The 20,062-nt window shown below is 34.8% G+C and overlaps 2 protein-coding genes across 5 annotated transcripts; one reads left to right on the top strand and one right to left on the bottom strand.

Annotated features, from left to right (window-relative positions):
• The first annotated feature begins 400 nt into the window (after positions 1-400).
• LOC133688883 (subtilisin inhibitor CLSI-I-like) lies at positions 401-5,660 on the top strand. Of its 4 annotated transcripts, none has more exons than XM_062108523.1 (2): positions 401-487; positions 5,175-5,660. In XM_062108523.1, exons 1-2 carry the CDS (start codon positions 415-417, stop codon positions 5,396-5,398), a joined length of 297 nt encoding a protein of 98 aa, XP_061964507.1. In that variant the 5' UTR covers positions 401-414; the 3' UTR covers positions 5,399-5,660. The 4 variants fall into 4 exon arrangements, with proteins under 4 accessions (XP_061964507.1, XP_061964506.1, XP_061964505.1 ...); XM_062108522.1 differs by having other exon boundaries at positions 5,169-5,660; XM_062108521.1 differs by lacking the exon at positions 401-487 and adding an exon at positions 3,433-4,774.
• Positions 5,661-6,768: 1,108 nt separating this feature from the next.
• LOC133688965 (L-type lectin-domain containing receptor kinase IV.1-like) lies at positions 6,769-8,936 on the bottom strand. Its single transcript, XM_062108641.1, has one exon. It carries the CDS (start codon positions 8,863-8,865, stop codon positions 6,859-6,861), a length of 2,007 nt encoding a protein of 668 aa, XP_061964625.1. The 5' UTR covers positions 8,866-8,936; the 3' UTR covers positions 6,769-6,858.
• Between the last annotated feature and the right edge of the window lie 11,126 nt (positions 8,937-20,062).

Here is a 20,062-nt window from a genome sequence, read left to right as displayed (position 1 = left end):
TTAAGGTTGAATTTCAAATAGATGTCGATGCAAAATAGGAAACTACAAAAGACATGCGTAATATACTAATTTTGTTGATTGCTTTCAAGGCGTGCTGATTAGGGAGACAAAAAGGATAATGCTAAATAGTTCAGGGAAAATAGATCAATTTTAAAATTTGAGGACTAACGGCCCTATAAAGTTGGGAGATTTACTTGTAGTTACCTCTTGTCATGTTTTTGCTTACAAATGTTTTGGACGGACTTGACGCCAAATGGGAGAATATAGTGCCTTTGTTTGTTCTGCTCAAATTTTATGTCGGGAAAACCGAGTGTTCAATTGCATCTAGAAAGTGAAGTAGTGAAACCTTGTTGTGTGATCTATAAATGGGTATGCTGCTTTCATTTCATCGGCACTCCTGTTCAGAGCTTTGCTATGACCGAAGAAAATCAACAGATCAAGTCCCCTCAAGAACCGCCTGCTGATCAAGCAGTACCACCCTTGCCAAGTAAGTATAAAGAAAATAATTTTTTGATGTTTTGTTGTTTGTAAGAAGTCCCATCACGTGATTCTGGCGATCACGATCGAAGGCAGAGATCCAAAAATATTATTCCATCGAGGACTTGAAGGTTCTTAATTTTATATGATCCGACCATTCGGTCCTGATTTTAACAACTATAGTTTCTCTGGAAAAACAAGGGGAAAGGATGATATACCTAAGATTCTATCAGTAATTCAAAACCATTATATTCGGATAATCTTAAACATTAGTTTCCTAGTAGTAATATTTTTAATTTGCTAACAATTATGGCATATTTTAATTTTCTTTTCTTTTCTTTTTTTCTTACACACGATTATGACATCTATGTTTTCCATTTATGAATGCTTTACTTTGGACAAGTTTTAGGAATGTACGGGCTGGGATCCAATAAAAAAAGGTAGAAAAAATAAAAAATGGGCATGCATGAATAAAAATAATGTAAATTTATTGGTTTATTCACTAACGTCAGAGTCAGGAATAAAAATATTGGTTTAAATTTTTATTATTTTTATTCATCGTATTTTATTTTATTTAGATACAAAAAATAAAAAATATGTGCATACGTAAAAATAAATTTATTTTTATTTATTTATTTACTGGCGCTAGAGTAGGGAATAAAAAAATATTGATCTAATTTTTCTTCGTATCTACGAATTTTTACCAACGCCAGAGTTGGAATTATTCGAGCTTGAATATTCATTGGCGTCAGAGTCAGGAATATTATAAACAAATCATCATAGTATAAGCGAATAAATGTTTAGCAATTGAAGACAAAACCAATAATGCAGTTTGCTTTAGGCAGAACGTTTAAGAGGTGATAATATTTTTCCTTTTACGTAACCAATCCCAAACCATATAATCTCTGTTGACCAGTTAGGGTTCCTAGTGACCATAATACTAGGTGGCGACTCCTCAAATAAGATCTTTTCTCCTAAAAGAATAAGATGCTAGAAATCTGTTTTTTACCTGTAAATTTTTTAGGGCTGCTATTTTGTAGGCTGCCGCGATGTCGGGTGCGACAATCATATAGAAAACAAATAAAAAAACTCAAAGACTGGTTCTTCATCAATCTATTGTCGAACTATAAAATTGAAAAGAACATAAATTAAAAAAAAACAATTCAAATAAGTCAATTCATATTAATCCATAAAATTCACAACCTTGGTTATAATACTAGAATAACTCTATAAAAAACAAACTGAAAAAAAAAACCATGCTTTTTTTTTAAAAACAAATTAAGTAATAAGAAAAAATTCTTCTAAGAAATACAACACAGGATTTTCTTAGGATGCCGAGTCATTATTTGCGTGGAACATCCATGGATAAGAAATAGCTGTCAAAAGGCTCTCTAATAGTTCAAGACAAGGACTTGATGAGTTAAAAAATGAAGTAAAAGATGTTTTGAAACTTCAACACTAGAATCCAGTGAGGCATTTAAAGAGATGAAACGATATTGGTCTACCAGTTTTTACCTAACAAAAGCTTGGACTTCTATATTTTTCGTATGAGTCTCACAAAACCTTTTCAAAAAGTTGTTCCAATTTTTCAAATTTAGAACTATTGAGCTTTGATATGAAGAGTCAGTGGAACATCTTATTCATTGTCAAAACCACTAGAAAATTTGGCCTAGATTCATGGAATGGTGAGGCTTATCCCGGTGGTGTCCAAGCAGTTCAGATTTTCTTTAGCAATGAGAGGTTATGGTTGAAGGAAAATTTCAAAGGAAGGTATACCTTACGTTTTTTTTTTTTTTTTTTTTTTGTGATTATATGGTCTTTATAGCTCATTCGTAATGACCTGATCTTTAATAAAAAAAAAAAAAGAGGAAGCCAGATTATGATACTTTGTTTCTTCTTATCTTAATGTGTGGTTAATAGCTATTTTTTTTTCTAAATTTTCATTTAGTGTCCTAGATTTGCTTATATCTGCTGATGGGTTGGTTAGATGGACTAATCTTAAGAGTTTTAGACCTCTTATTATATGGTCTTCACGGGCAAATCAACGGCTAAAATGGAATGTGGATGAATCTTCCACTAGAAAACCTAGTGATCCTGGTATTGAGGGTGTTCTTCGAGATCATAAGGGTATGGTACAATGTATGTATAGATCTATACTGTAAGGATTAAACATTCCGATGAAGCAGAGCTAATTGTAGTGATTAAAACATTTGAACTATCATCTACTAGAGAAAAATGTACAGGGAAAAAAATTATAATTGAAACGGATTCTTCCAATGTGAACAACTGGATGATTAAAGAGTCTAATAGACTAGAAATTCCATGTGCTTTCATCCTTGTATCTAGATTTTCTTCAGGTTTAAGACTGGTAAAGTATTCACATATTTTAAGGGAGGGTAACGGTATGACAGATGCCCTTGCAAAACAAAGTGCTACTAGAAATTATGAATTGGTGACTTGGTTTTGACAATTCTTTCTTCAGGTTACTTATATATGCTATGATCACCATGGAGATTTTCAGGTTTCTAGCTTCTTTGAAGTTGAGGTTGATATTTTGATTTCATTAATTTATGAGGGATATAGAGTTTATGCCTTAAAGAAGCAGACTGTTGGTAATTGATAAGAGATAGAATCGAGCATGACATTGATTTTTTCTTTTGCTTGGTCTTTTGAGTTATGATGTAATTGTTTCCATGTGTCCTTATGGGTTGTGGTTCGTGCCTTTCTTAGGCTTTATTACTTATGCTTATAAACAAAAACAGACTCAACCCCTTACCTGAGTCTTGGAGCATTGGATTATTTAAAAAGAATAATGAGGTGCAAACTATATTTTTTAAAAATTTAATTTTTTTTTGTTAAAATAATATTATTTTATATTTTTAAATTATTTTGATATGCTGATATTAACAATAATTTTAAAAAATAAAAAAATATTTTAATATATTTTTAAATAAAAAATACTTTAAACTATCATCATTACTATAATTTTAAACACGTCTTAGTAGATCATTAGGCGTCCAGAACTTGAATCTCGTCTAACAAATGGGCACCTTGCACTCCAATCAACCTTAACTATTTAGGCTTCCTATACTGATCATAAGTGCTCAAGACTTCTTCCTGGCTTGACCTCTAGATGCCTCTGACAAAGTTCGAGCTCTAGGTGGCTCGATACAATACATTTTGAATCTATTTTGTACTTAAAACTAGCCCATTTGCTTACTTATCGAATCCAAACTAGCTACCAAATCATAAGTTGATGTACTAAATCCAACTATGAAAACTTTTAAAACCAAATCAAAATGTATTGTTACTTTTTTTGTGATTTTTTTTAAAAACAAAAACGAATAGGTTTTTACATTTTGTTTTCAAAAGTTGAAAAAATAAAACAAAAGGCATTAATTCTTTATTTTATCTTAAATTAGCCTCTCAAAACTAAAATGGCTAAAATAAGGTGCAGTAAAAGGCTAATATCAAGCACATAAATTATAAATGAATGAAAGGATAAGAGTCAATCTACCCAAATTAAAAGGATTGAAAATTATAAGTGAGGAAGGATTGAAGGAACCTTCCAATCCTTTTTTTTTTAATGTTTTTATCCTTTTTGCCAAATGATACTAAATGCTTCCTCACTAGTCCCTCCCCTGATCATATCCATCCTCCAACCCTCCTAACAAACAAAGCATAAAACCTAATTATAATTATAAGTCTTTGCAAAATAATAATAATAATAATAATAAAAATCGAGTATGTTCAATCATTTTTATATTTGTTGTGGCAAGAAATTAAGATTGAATTTCAAATAGATGTCGATGCAAAATAGGAAACTACAAAAGACATGCGTAATATACTAATTTTGTTGATTGCTTTCAAGGCGTGCTGATTAGGGAGACAAAAAGGATAATGCTCAATAGTTCAGGGCAAAATAGATTAATTTTAAACTTTGAGGACTAACTGAAACTAACCCTATATAGTTTGGAGATTTACTTGTAGTTATCTCTTGTCATATTTTTGCTTTTGGACGGACTTGACGCAAAATGGGAGAATATAGTGCCTTTGTTTGTTCTGCTCAAATTTTATGTCGGGAAAACCGAGTGTTCAATTGCATCTAGAAAGTGAAATAGTGAGACCTTGTTGTGTGATCTATAAATGGGTATGCTGTTTTCATTTCATCGGCACTCTCAAATACAAGGAAACCAGCTGTCCCCTCCTGTTCAGAGCTTTGCTATGACCGAAGAAAATCAACAGATCAAGTCCCCTCAAGAACCACCTGCTGATCAAGCAGTACCACCCTTGCCAAGTAAGTACAAAGAAAAATCATTTTTTGATGTTTTGTTGTTTGTAAGAAGTCCCATCACGTGATTCTGGCGATCACGATCGAAGGCAGAGATCCAAAAATATTATTCCATCGAGGTCTTGAAGGTTCTTAATTTTATATGATCCGACCATTCGGTCCTGATTTTAACAACTATAGTTTCTCTGGAAAAACAAGGGGAAAGGATGATATACCTAAGATTCTATCAGTAATTCAAAACCATTATATTCGGATAATCTTAAACATTAGTTTCCTAGTAGTAATATTTTTAATTTGCTAACAATTATGGCATATTTTAATTTTCTTTTCTTTTCTTTTTTTCTTACACACGATTATGACATCTATGTTTTCCATTTATGAATGCTTTACTTTGGACAAGTTTTAGGAATGTACGGGTTGGGATCAAATCCTGCTGCAAAAACAACATGGCCTGAGTTAGTTGGCTTAACAGCGGAAGAAGCTGAAAGAAAGATAAAGGAGGAGAAGCCAGGTGCTCAAATTCAAGTTGTTCAACCTGATTGCTTTGTGACCATGGATTTTCGACAGAATAGAGTACGATTACACGTTGACTCCTTAGGCAAAATCGAGAGAGCTCCTAGAATTGGTTAATCTTGCTTTCGTGTATGAGAATGTACCGAGTCTATAAGTCGATCTTGGATTGGCTATGTGGTTTACCTTGTGTTTGTAATAGGTACGTCAATTTGCCTGTGAATGTTGCGTGATATCATTTTCTTCTCTTTTCATGTCATTCACTATGGGTTGTAAGAAGGAAGTCTTGTTTCTTAAATTTCAGGGTCTCTTAAACTGAACTTGCTTGCATAAACCGAAACAAAATGATAAAGAAATAGAGTACTCTTGCAAACTTTTATCAGTGAGTGGAATGGGATATTGTTATCAAGGAGGGATTTTTCATCTCTGAAGTTTCTGTATGTATCAGAATGTATTCCCACTTCCAAGTAGGAATTCCAAGAGATCCTGAAATTCAATTGAATGGTGCCCACCAAGCCCAGTTCCACATTAAGAGCAAAAGGAAGCAACACAAGAAAGCTAGAAGAACAAGCGACACAAAAATTATGTACAACACAAACTCTAATTTGAAATTTTGTTACTAAATATTTCACCACACAAATATTTTGATCAAAACTCTCTATTATAGCTCTTTTAAGTTGCTTTATACTAGTAAAAAGTCTTAAACAAAGTTGAAAAAATAATAAAATACTTCTAAATCAAATAGAAGAAAGAATCCTAAATAAACTAAGTAAAATATAGCAAATCTCAAATAGAAACTTCTAAGCATTATCATAAAGTTTTCTCGACACTGATTGCTAGAAAATTTAACCCTAAAAAAAACCAAGATCTCTAGAAGCTTTTAGCAAAATTTCCAATTGATCTAACAATTGGATTAAAATTTATACATGTTAACATAAAATTATACATTAAAAAAAAAATCTTCTACATAAATGTTTCTATATTGGAGAGAACTCGTCTTTGAGTTCAGGCCATCCATCCATCCATGTTACTGTTATTATGGACCATCAGAAGGGATATCCTTGCACTCCACTAACCTCTAGTGTGTTCACTATACAATTAGCCAACTTGAATAAAGTTGGTCAAAAATCAATGCCTCAAAACACTCTGATTCTTTGTAAAACCATTACTTAAATTGGTTCTTTGACAGACAGACTTGCTACTTGGAAGATTAATTCAGTAACTTGTTGTACTACTTCCAACTATAACTATGCTTAGTAAAATGCTTCATGCTTAGTCTTTTAAACATTACCTCTTGCTTCATGCTTAGTAAAATGCTTCATGATTTGTTACCATGTTTGCTTTCTTATGTGATTCATCAACATAAACTAAAGGGAGAGATACTGTGTTATCCATTAGATTTAATTTGCATCATTGTTTCGCAGGTGATCTTTCATGTACATCTCCTAAAGGCAGTTTACTAAACTTTTTTTTTTAAAAAAACCCGCTCATAAGGTAATGTATTGCATACAGGAACTCCTCTGATTCACCAAAAATATCTTACATGAGTTCTTGATAAGGTCCTTCAAGAAAAGTAATAATTAACGGCCACCTGAAAGGAGGGACTCTGCAACCGAGGACGAATGTGCAAATGCCTTGTCCATAGAAGAAGGATAAGAAATGGCAAAGTCATCAAAACCTTCACGATGTGAAAATGTTAGGCCACTTGCAGAAAGACAAAGTGGTGAAATGTCAGGCAGAGGAACATCCCCCTCTAAGAACTGCACTACTTGGCGCATGCTTGGCCTTGCTGCAGGCTCAGAATGAGAGCACATCAAACCAAGTTTCAATACCAATTCCATTTCCTCTGCAATATATTCTGTACCCAAATTGGGATCCCTTGCCTCCAGAATTTCACCTCCAAGCCATCGACTAAACACCCAATCAACCAAGATTATATCCTCAGTTGGCTGTATTGGCCTTCTACCAGAAGCAACCTCAAGCAGGAAGGCCCCAAAAGCGAACACATCAGTGCTTGTCGTGGCCTTTCCAGTTCGTGCATGCTCAGGTGCGAGATACCCAAGAGTTCCGACAACGTGGGTCGTTTGAGGATCTGTTCCATGGTCATACAATCTTGCAAGGCCAAAATCCCCTAATCTTCCATCCAATTCACCATCTAGCAAGACATTACTAGCCTTGACATCTCTATGAACCACAACTTGCTCCCATTCTTCATGTAGATATAATAGCCCTGAAGCTACGCCTTTGATGACTCTAAATCTTTGGCTCCAATTGAGAGCGACTGTTGGATTGTCATAGAGGTATTTGTCTAAACTTCCATTAGGCATGTAGTCATATACCAAAAGTAGCTCTCCTTTACGCCGGCAGTACCCCAAGAGAGGGACTAAATTCCGATGACGAAGGCGACCAATGCTGACAATTTCCGCCACAAATTCCCTCATCCCCTGTCTTGATTCATGAGACACCCTTTTCACTGCAATCTGAATCTTAGAGGTTGGCAAGACACCTTTGTAGACTCTACCAAATCCACCACTACCCAACAGCTCCTCGTCTCTAAATCCTTTGGTGGCAGTATAAAGATCTTTGAATTTAAATCGGTGAGGCCCATAGTCAAGCTCCCAATCTTCTAGCACTTCTGCAAACTTCCTTGTCCTTCGTATGGAATAAGATATACTCGAGACTGCTACTAAAACCAAACTTAAACAAAGCACAGGCAGTCCAATGGTTAAGAATTTGGATGTCTTCTTTGGTCCTACCCGAGGAAGTTTAGGAAGGCGAGAGATATTTAGTGCTTCAGCTAGGCCATTCATCCTGAAGCTCCAACCCAACACATACTGGGACGCGAAAACAGAACCGGTGGATGATGAGAATCCGATATACATACTACTGTTTAAGATTGGCGACAAATCACGAGACAGAGTCAAAAGTGGTCTACTGGGTTTATCAACATCAATCGGAGCTATAGTGACATTCATTTGCTTCTCCATGCCATCATATTCTATCCAAACTTGCATTGGATGGCCACTAATTAGTGTCAAGTTTGTGAGCTTACCATTAAGTTGAGAATAATATCCAGCTGGAGCAGATCGTTCAGACACTAAACCATTAATATCAATCCCAACATGGTTATCATCGATATCATTGAACCCGGTGCTGTATATCGTGTCAAGCTCCACAGCAACAACATGGTTGGTCGGATTCCCATTGTTGGTGTTATTAAATAGACCAAGGTTCTGGTTTGGAAGAGCTCCTGGGAGACCTCTTGTGGGTGCAATGACAAAGGCAATACCATGGCCACCAAAACGTGCATATTCAGGTATGATAGCGAAAACAAAGGTAGTGGAGAAGGTGAAAGCAGTGCTATTTATAGAGTTCTTGAAGGTTACTGGGTTTGGATAGAAGGCGTGACCCATTCGGTTGTAGGTTTCATTGGTTAGCCTCAAAAGGCCATTGGAGGTTAACTCAGCCACGCCGTCAAGGCTTAGATTAGTGGATCGGAAGCCAGAGAAGGTGAAGTTGAGATCTTGAGAGGCTGCTATTGCTAAGCTAACCAAGAGACGCACCATTAAGACAATCCTGAATAACATTGCAACTGTATTTATCTCCACCCAACAGTTTCTTGTTCATGTTCGTCAGTTATAATGGAGTATCCACACCATCCAAGAGTTAATGATGGAGCCAATTAGCCAAACAATGAGGAGAAACTTTGCATTCAATGGTTGAGATAATCTAACTTTTCAAACTTTCAGGTGATGTGAAAGCACAACCCTAATTTTAAGGAAATATGAAAAACTAGTCAATTTCGGCAACTCTTCCGTGAAATTTCACGGTTATACATAGATTTCTGCATGGTTATTAACCTCAAACTCGATGATCCGGCGGGTCCACTTGTGACCCGGACAACCTGCGAGATCAGGTGTTTTTTTTTTTCAAATACAGGATTTGAAACTTATTAATATATATATTTTATATTCGAAAGAAAATAGTTATCTTTTTTAAACGTGAGATTTGAAACTCATTAGTATATATACTCTATGTTCCCAAGAAAAAAATTATCTTTTTCAATGTGAGATTTGAAACTTTTTAGTATATATACTCTATGTTCTAAAAAAAAAGTTATGTTTTTTCAATGTGGGATAAAAAATTTTTTTGGTTTAAATACTTAAAATTAAAAGTTTAACATAATATTTTTTTAATATGGGATAAAAAACTTTTTAAAATATTTTTTTAAACTTCATTATTTAGAATATGTATAACTTATATTTACATGAATTTTTTTTTAATTTTTTTATATAAAATATTAAAACTTTAATTTTTTCGAGTTGATTCGGATTGACTTGAATTAATCTAAATTGACCCATGAAACCCGGGATCCAGCCCCTTGACCATAAAGAGGATGGTTCTGGTGATGGTATTCCTAGATGGCCATGGTTCGTTTTCTTATCTGGGACGATGGTGTGCTTGGTCTGCAGCAAACGTTACAATTTGTTCTTTCGGCGCCTAGATTATGCTGGCATCTCCCTTGTGATAGTTTCTTCATTCCTTGCTCCCATCTATTATACCTTCTATTGCAACCCCAATCCACGGTTCTTTTATCTAACCTCCATATTGGTGCATTTGTCATTGCAGGGCACAGCCATCAGATTTTTCAAGTGTTTATTGTTCTAGCAGCACTTTCTCACTCTGCTGCCATACTAGTTATGATGAGATCACCAGCCTGCACGCATGTTAAGTAGGCATTTTGCACTAAGCTAGCTAATTGTTGACAGCATGTTTTTTCATGAATTTCCTCCCTCATGTTGCAAGACTTTCATTGTATTATTGTAAATAAGTATCTTCAATTCTATTCAAAATAAAAAGATTACAGCAAAGCCGTTGAAAAGGCCAAGAAGAAGCTGAGAAGCTTGATTGCTAAGATGAACTGCGCTCATCTCAGTCTTTGTCTAGCGTATATTCCCATTCCCCTTCCCCTTCCCCTTCCCCTTTCTATTTTTCCTTTTCTTTTTCCTCTTTCCATGTAAATGTTTGATTGGATCGGATCCGATCGGATTGGTTGTTGTGGTTATGATTCAGATGGTACTCAGCTGGAACCTTCGGTGTTAAGACAAAAACCAGTGGGCCCTTTGTTACCATGAGGTACTCGGCAGAGCTGGCACATGGCGCTAACAATGGTCTCGACATTGCTGTCAGACTCCTTGAGCCCATCAAGGGGCAGTTACCCATCCTCTCCTATGCTGATTTCTACCAAGTACTGTCCATTTTATTATTATTTTTTTAGAAAAAATTAATTACTGTGTTTTGATTGGTTCTTTTCGGTGTAGCTTGCTGGTGTTGTTAGTGTTTGAAATCATTGCTGGTCCTGAGGTTACTTTCTACCCTGGGAGTGAGCCCAGGAGGGTATCATAAATAATTATTTGAAAATGTGACAGTGATTGTATTTTAATGTATATTTTATTTAAAAAACATTTAAATAATATATATTTTTTATTTTTATAATTTAATTTTAATCTCAATACATCAAAATGATTCAAAAACATTAAAAAAATAATTTGAAGCAAAAACAATTTTCAAATTTTAACAAAAAGAAAATTGAAACTCACTCCTAAACGTGCCTACAAGGTGAAGCACCTAGAGAAAAAGAAGTAATCATGGTATCCAGTGACTTGATATAGAAAGCCTAAAGAGTTGGTAACTGGCAGCAGGTGGTGCTCGGTAAGCCAAATAATCGATAATTGTGCTAGTAGTAGATGGTGCCTAGTAAATCTGGTGATCGGTAGTTATGGTAGTACCAAGTGGTGCCTAGTAAACCAGGTAGTTGGTAGTTGACACCTGCAAAAAGTCCCCTATTATGGACGTGGAGACTCTCTGATGGGTCAGTAACTTTATAGAGAGAAAAAATACAATGATATTTTAGAAAGATAGACTCTGAAAATATGTATGCTAAAAATGTTAAGAATGAAGAGATTGTGAACCTTTGACTTGAAGGATTCATAACATATTTATAGCTCATAAATCTTGTTTTTTTTATGGAGAGGAGGGGCTAAAATATAATTTCATTATTGTGATATTTTAACTTGTATTCTACTTAAAATAATACATATTAGATCAATATAAAATACTAAGAGACTCGTGTGGAATCCCTAAAAAATCCTTGGAAGGTGTTGGGCTCCAGCTCATTTAAAGTGAGAAATGGGTTCAGGTGTACTGTTTGAACCCAAGCATGTTGGGCTCGAGAAGCGCTCCCGATCCTGAGCATGTTGGGCTTGGGTGCATGCCTAAGTCCAAGGGGGTGCTGAGGTGCCCAGCCCCTCTACTAGGCGCTGAGTGTATACCCAACACCTACTGGGCATGACAACATGCACAATAGGATAGGTGTGTGCCCATCACAAAATAGGCTCGAGCATGTTGTCTGGGCCCATGCATCTATGCCTAGTATGGGCTCAAGCTGCCATGCCTGAGCTTATGCTCTTTGAGCCCCAACTATATATTAGGTATGAGCTTACTAGCTCGAGCCCAAGGCGCAAGGATTTTTAAGTTCACTAGTAGAATATTTCTTACTTGAGATCTAATTTCATTGTGACCCTTTTGGAAGAAGTTCTATCATCCCATTATTGCATCTTTTTACTCAAAATATGCAACATGTACCTAGCTCACACATACTAAGTGACATGTAACCAGCTTTTTTTTTCTTAAAAAAATATGTTTATTTCATTTTATTGTGCAAAAAGAAGTTAAAAGACTAAAAAGCCCATAAACCCTAGAAAAAATCAATTTTAAAAAATAAAAAAAATCTCATAAACTTAGGTAAACAGGCCAAACCTACGATCAAATTTTTGTTTGGTTGTTTTTATAGGTAAAAACCGAACCGAACTGAAAATGATAACCCCTAATAAGGACAAAGATTCATCTATTGCAAATATAGGTGTATGAGATGATTTAGTCTAGATTTAAAAGTTTAAGTGGAGAAGGCCCCTTGGAGATTGGAGGAGAAATCTATTAATCTTTTTATCTGATTTATTATCCAAAGTGGTAATATCTTGTGAGGTGAAGGATAAATTGATATAGAAGCCAAACTCTATTAGGATGTATATTGTCAAGTCCATGTGTGGGGTCTTATCATCTCCTTCTCAATATGGTACTTGTTTTTTCTTTCGATGGTCTATGAAAAGGTTTAGTCCCTCCTAAAGTGGATTTTTTTTTGTTGATTGGTTATTCTTAATAGAATCAACACTAAGGTTGTTAAAAATGTATTTTTGACACGGTACGGAAAATGCAAAATAAACTCGGATTGTAAAAACGGATCGTAAAATTATAAAATCATAAGGAATTTTAAAATACATTAAAAAAATAAAAATCCATGCTTCAAATAAAAATTCATATATAGTTCAAGGCTTCAAGCACCTTAAAATACATGCATCAAATAAAAATTCATACATAGTTTAAGCATGTTAAAATACATGGTTTAAATAAAATTTATACATAATTGAAGTAACTTTTCATTAACTAACAATTAGCAAACTTAAAACAAATAATCTGCTGGTGTTTAAGAATATGCACATGCACCAAAACGTCATTTCTTTCCCTTTCTATCTTCACATAATTGCATGATAATTCTATGAGCATTAAAGTTGGGCAGAACATACAAGATAATCAAGCAGATCCATATACCCATATGCAATCTCATCACAGATCTTTTAAGCACAAGATATTCCAATTGTTTACTTGTTGTGGTGCATTATGACCATTTGGGACAACAAATACTTCATTATCAAGAAGGATGTCAATAGATGGCCATTCTGACCAAATGAAAGCGCTCGTTATCCCAACATTTCCATTCTTGAGAAAGCCTGAGAAGATGACGAACACCAGTATAAGTTGAAGCAACATTGACTGTGTCTCAACAACCTTAGCATGATTATTGATCAATCAACCAATAACAATTCAATAGCTGCATCCCATAGTCAATGAAAATAATCAATCACAACGGAAAATCAACAAAAATAGCCTACTATCCATGTTCAACTAGTAATTCTCCTCTAAAACCATATTTTCCAAAAACAAATAATTCAACAGTACACGTAGAATCAATGCCAATATATCAATCAATCACATGGGCAAATCAACAAAAATAGAAAACAAAAACTACTATCAATTTGGACCAGTGATTTCACTCTAGAACCATATTTTCATTCCAGGATTTCAAAACCTTTTTTAAGCTCTAAGTTCAAATAATCCACACCAACCAATTCTTTGTATAATCGATTTCCAACTCTAAAATCAAACAAACACAAGTCGTTTTGAAATCTTTCCATCAATCACAGCTTATTCACAGAGCAAAACCATCAAGTTAAACATAGCCCCCTGGTCTATCAAAATTTCTTTTCGATTTCTTCCCATAAAATCAACAGAAAATAATAATAATAAAAAACCCATAAAATCCTCCAAATTTCTTCCCGATTTGAATAATTTCATGTTGTATACATTTTTTCTTATCACAGTCTACTTCTGGTCTATCAAAAATCTAAACTTTCATCACCTCTAAATCATTAGCAAACCAAATCGATATTAAGCACAATAATTTATCAAGAAATTAATTAAATTTAGTTCAACTAATCAGCATATAACAATAAAAAGGTGACATTTTTTTTCAAAAACTTTCTCAGCAACCAAACAAAATGACATTATAAATGGAACTTACGGTGTAGAGTGTAGACCATAATTTTGAAACCCGGCTCGGCGGGTCGCCCGGGACCCGGCCGACCCAGGGTTGGAACCGAGCCGGGTTGAAGAAAAAACAAAGGAAGGAAAAACCCGATGTGACTCGGCTGACCTAACGAGTTGCAAACCCATTGACTTTTGTTTTTTTTACTAAAACGAACTGACCCGGTCAAAACCTGAAACCCGGGCCTTGGACCGGGCCGAGTCTTAAAACTATGGTGTAGACTGTAGAGGAAGTCGTTGATGATGGAAAAAACAAAGACCATGGTTGATGAAGAGTGAACAGTTTGAAGATTAAAGAGCGTTGCCGTTGTTGATGAAGAGGAAGCCGTGAGCCGTTGATGATGGGGAAGAGGAAGCCGTGAGCCGTGAGTAGGTGTTTGGCAGGCATGAGTCGGTGTTTAGCAGGAGAGCGCTATCGTTGTTGATGAAGAGAAAGAGGAAGTCGTCTTAGCGTTATCGTTGAGGAGAGCGCTATCGTTGTTGATGAAGAGAAAGAGGAAGTCGTCTTAGCGTTAGGTCGTGAGCTATTAATAGAGAAAGAGATTAGATTTAGGGATTTAAAATTTTAGGCTTAGGGATTTAGATTTTGTTTCTTTTTTGTAGATTGTTTGTGTATCAGCAGCTGAAAGAGATGAAAGAACACCCAAATCGCCAAATAGTCGCTGGATAGCTGGAGCGTGGAGGCAAAGGTTACGAGCAATATATGTTTTCTGCCAAAATCGTTAAAACGGTTCTGAAATTGTGTTTTTATACGATTTCACCCGATTTCAACCTGATTTCACCCATTTTCGAGTTTTTTGAACGATTTAACACGTTAAGCCTATATATATTGACTCCTAAAATCGTACGATTTTACGAGTCAAATCGTGATTTTAACAACCTTGATCAACACCATAGGAGTTTTAGCAAAAACAAAATGCATTATTGGAGTTGAGGATGCATTTTGTCTAATATGTTTCTATATGAAGAGTTAGTGGAACATCTCCTTATTCATTGTCAAAACCACTAGAAAATTCATGGAATGGTGGGTTTTATCCCGGTGTTGTCCAAGTAGTTTATCAGCTTTTCTTTACCAATGAGAAGTTATGATTGAAGGAAAATTTCAAAGGAAGGTATAATTTATGTTTTTTTTTTGTGATTATATGGTCTTTATAGCTCATTCGTAATGACCTGATCTTTAATAATAATAAAAAAAAAGCCAGGTTATGATACTTTGTTTCCTCTTATCTTAATGTGTGGTTAATAGCTATTTTTTCTATTTTTTCATATAATGTCCTAGATTCGCTTATATCTGCTGATGGGTTGGTTTGATGGACTAATCTTAAAAGTGTTAGACCTCTTATTATATGGTCTTCACGGGTAAATCAATGGCTAATATGGAATGTGTGTCACAACCCATTTTTGGGTCCCCACACAAAAAAGGAGAAAATATAAAAAAATCAAAAAAAATATGAGCAAAAAAATAGAACAGTGAAAAAAGGATGTCAAAATGTTCAGAAAATGATCAAAAATTGGTTGAGGAGGTTTAAAAATACAAAAATTAAAATTTGACAATATTTTGTTGACTGATGAGAGCCTTGTTGATAAAGAAAATTCAATTTAAGGAAGAAAAGTCCAAAATCATATGTTTATGGACTCAACTAAATTTTATTGAAGGTTTAATTGAATTTATGGAGATTTTGATTGCAAGAAAAATTGATTTTGGAGTTAATTTGAGCTTTAATTGGAAGAAATTCAAGTTCTGAGATCAAAATATAATTTTTTAGAGTTAATTTGATCAAATCAGAGGTTTAATTGCATAAATATTGATGTTTGATGGCCAATTAGGGACTTAATTGAAGGAATCTGAGACCAAGGACCAACTTGTAAAACACGCGCAAATTGAAGGCTTGATTTTGAATCTGACGTGTTTTTGGCACCAATTCCTATTTAAATGAAACGGCGTGTTTTGGGGAAAACGGCGTTGTTTCATCTACTATTCACAAAAGAAGAAGAAGAAGAAGAAGAAAGCTAGAAATGGTGCCCTTTTGGAATGGCACCATCATCTTCTTCCCCTGGACAGCAGAGAACAGGGGAAGAAGATTTGTTTTTTTCCTCTGTTTCTCACCTACTTCCCTCCCCCCAATGACTTCAAAAAGACACCGACACAACCCACTTTCCACTTGTTGAAGAGCCGGTGGAGGGGCGGAAGCATAGTGGCCGCCCCAGCCATGTCTCCCTCCCCTGATTTTGCCTATAAAAAACAAGGGAATGGGAAGGAAAAAAAAAAAGAGGAGGAGAGAGAGACCGGGAACCAAAAGAAGAGAAGAAAAAAAAAGAGAGAACAAAAGAGAGGAAGGGGAGTAGAAGAGGAGAGTATAAAGGGAAGGAGCTGAAGACCGAAAGAGAAAAAGAATAGAAAAAAAGAGGAAGAAAAAAAACGCATAGAAGCAGAGGAGAGAAGAGAGAAAGATCATCGCCTGGAGCCACTACCATTTGTGCCACCGAGCTTTCTAACCACCGCCTCTGCCACTGCAAGCCACCGCAAACGACAGCAAACAAGCTCCTCCACTCCAGGTAATCTTCTCCTCCTCTTCTGTCCTTGTTTTGGTGTTCATTTGCATTTGCATGCAGAACGTGAGCAATTCACGTTCTGCAGCAAATGAAATATAATTAGATAGTTACTGTGCAGAGCACGGTAACTACCTAATTATAATTCACTGGTTACTATGCGCACAACACAGTAACTAGCTATCTAGGGGCCGGTTCTAGCCCAATTTTCTTTTGCGCTGATCTTGGCCTAGTTTCTTTTGGGCCAGGCCCAGCCTAGTTTTTTGGGATTTGTACTATTTCCTCGCGTATTTTTACTCCTTTTTATTAGTATTGGAATATATTTTTATGTCGTTCAAAATATAAAATCTGGTATTAAAATACCAGATTTTTTTCATCAAAACTTTTAAAAATACAAAAAAAATAGAAAATAGGAAAAAAAATTTGTGCATACGATCAATTGTCTCGAAGCTAAAAAATTTATATTGTGTTTTTCATACACCAAAAAACAATGTTTAGCATGCATTTTGGCTTTAATAACTAGTTTATGAAAGTCAAGAGAACATTGGCCAAAATTTCAAAAACAGCAAAAATTTTATTTTGTTTGTCTTTTAGTATCCGGGGTATGACATTACACGTAATGCGTATTCTGGATATTTAATTTTTTTTCCGGACAATAGAACTCGGGGTATGACATTACACGTAATGCGTATTTCGGATATTTAATTCTTTTTTTCGGATAATAGAACGGTTAGTTTTTATCGCATTAAGATAAGAACCTCCTTCTAAATGAGGGCTTGTCTTGAACCCTAAACTGGACCAATAATTAGAAACCATAACACGATTGAGATTTTATCAGACAAAACAATGCAGCCTACCTTAGGTAGGGTATATTTGGAGTGCTAATACCTTCCCTTTACACAACCAGTCTCCGTACCCGATCTCTAAGACCAGTTGAGGTTCATAGTGACCAGAATACTAGGTGACGACTTCCATTCAAATTTTCCACTGATAAGAGATAAGAATTCCTTGTCTCTTCATATTTTGCTACAACATCCACATTTCCATCATTTACCTGAGAGTGGTGGGCGATCGCCGCAACGCCGTATACGTGTGACAATGTGAATGGTTCTTCCACTAGAAAACCTAGTGATCCTGGTATTGAGGGTGTTCTTCGAGATCATAAGGGTATCGTACAATGTCTGTATAGATCTATACCAGTAGGGATTAAAGATTCCAATGAAGCAGAGCCAATTGCAGTGATTAAAGCATTGGAACTATCATCTACTAGAGAAGAATGTATAGGGAAGAGAATTATAATTGAATCTGATTCCTCCAATGTGATCAACCGGATAATTAAAGAGTCTAATAGACCATGGAAATTCCATGTGCTTTTCATCCTTGCATCTAGATTTTCTTCAGGTTTAAGACTGGTAAAGTATTCACATATATTTTTTGAGGGAGGGTAACAGTATGACAGATGCCCTTGCAAAACAAGGTGTTATTACAGATTATGAATTGAGGACTTGGTTTTAACCATTCTTTTTTCAGGTTACTTATATATGTTATGATCACCACGGAGATTTTCATGTTTTTGGCTTCTTTAAAGTTTGGATTGATATTTTGATTTCATTAATTTCCGAGAAGAAGTAGACTGGTGGTAGTTGATAAGAGATAGAATCGAGCAAGAGATGGATCTCTAACAATATTCTACCCCGGTTGATTATTTATTTTGCTTGGTCTTTTGAGTTATGATGTAATTGTTTCCATGTGTCCTTATGGGCTGTGGTTTGTGCCTTTCTTAGGCTTTATTACCTTTTCTTATATAAAAACAAAAAAACCCAGCCTGGGTGCATTGGACCAGACACAATTCGACTCCCGACGCCCTAGATCATTAGGTGTGCAGAACTCGATTCCCGTCCAACATTTAGGCACCTTGGACTCCACTCAACTTTAACTACTCAGGCTTCCTATACTCTTTCTCGGCTTGACCATAAGTGCTCAAGACTTTTTCCAAATGCCTGTGACCAAGTTCGGGCTTTAAACCCTAGGTGGCTCGACACAATAAATTTTGGATCTATTTTGGACTTCATACAAGCTCATTTCCTTAATCTAGCTACCAAATCATAAGTTGATGGTATTAAATCCAACTATGAAAACTTTTAAAACCAAATCAAAATGTTTTGTTAGTTTTTTTTTTTTTTTTTATGATCGATTGTCAAAGAACCATTTCTATCAAATAACTTAAGCTGTTAGGTGAGGTCTTAAGATATAATTTATATTATTCTCTAACACACCCCCTCAAATGAAAGCCCTTTGAGCTTGAAACTTACATAGACTCACATTACCTTATGCTTAATTTTATCAAATAAGTGGAGATGATGAAATTCGAATTCGTGACCGCTTGGTTATCAAAACTCTGGTACCATGTTAAAGAATCATCTCAACCCAATAGCTTAAACTGTTAGATGAGATCACATGATATGATTTATATTATTCTCTAACATTATATTTTGTCGGTATAATTGTTCGATGATTACAAGAAGGAAGTCTTGTTTCTTAAATCTCAGGGTATTTTAAACTAAACTTACTTGGATCAACCGAAATAAAATGATAAAGAAATAGAGGAATCTTGCAAACTTTTGTCAGTGAGTGGAATGAGATATTGTTATTAAGGAGGGATTTTTCATCTCTAAAGTTTCTGTCCCACATCGTGCCCTTTCTTACCTCATTTTGATTTTCTATAATCTACTTCATCTCTTACTTCTCTTCATTCTTCATAAACTAGGATAAAAACAAACATATTTTTATCATTAGACTCAACAATTACCCCTTCTTCCCTAGACTCTAACACTGTACACTTCCCATTTATATTAAGAATATCCGTATTATGTCATTTGTTATGATAATATTTCTATCATATTATTCTATTAAAATTCTTAACTCTAACGTCAGGAGAATATATATATATATTCACAACTCGGACCAAATCAATCATTTCATGGAAGAATCAACATTATAGAGCCAGAACCACCTTCATTTCAAAAAAAAAAAGAAAAATAATAATAATGTGATTTTAGATATATAAAAAAAATTAATTAGATTTTAATTGAGTCACCAAGTTACTTCAATCATCTTAGAAAAATCAAAATTAAACTCGGTTGGAAATATGCTCCAGGTTTTCGGGGTACACCAGATTTGATAGCTATGGCATCCATACGGAAAGTTATTGCGAGGAAAAACAAATATGTTCCCTTGAAACTAGAAAATGGTCAGGATTGAACTTTTTAATTTTCCAATTGGATTTGATGGTTAATTATAGTACTATTACCTATACAAATGAGAGATTTGAATTTTCCTGTTTAGCTTCACTATTCATAACTTTTATTTTTTGAATCTCTATTTTTTTTATTTGCTGTCATTTAATTTTTTTGAGATAAAATAAAGTTTAAAATTGTGTTAAAAAAATTTAAAAGAAAGAATGCTTAAATGTAAAGCATGGAGAATATAGTTAGCATTTCCAAAGTTCTTATA

This window comes from Populus nigra, chromosome 3 (genome assembly GCF_951802175.1).
Source record: "Populus nigra chromosome 3, ddPopNigr1.1, whole genome shotgun sequence".
Classification (NCBI taxonomy): domain Eukaryota; kingdom Viridiplantae; phylum Streptophyta; class Magnoliopsida; order Malpighiales; family Salicaceae; genus Populus; species Populus nigra.
Note: the sequence above shows the minus strand (reverse complement) of the source record. Positions and strands in the feature narration are given on the sequence as shown.

What these genes read in the sequence shown, in the direction of transcription:
- LOC133688883 (XM_062108520.1), top strand. Translation starts at nt 4,624, where the DNA reads ATGGGTATGCTGTTTTCATTTCATCGGCACTCTCAAATACAAGGAAAC. An exon ending in AGCAGTACCACCCTTGCCAA is followed by an intron (nt 4,775 to 5,168) that starts GTAAGTACAAAG and finishes ACTTTGGACAAG; the next exon opens with TTTTAGGAATGTACGGGTTG.
- LOC133688965 (XM_062108641.1), bottom strand. Translation starts at nt 8,865, where the DNA reads ATGTTATTCAGGATTGTCTTAATGGTGCGTCTCTTGGTTAGCTTAGCA.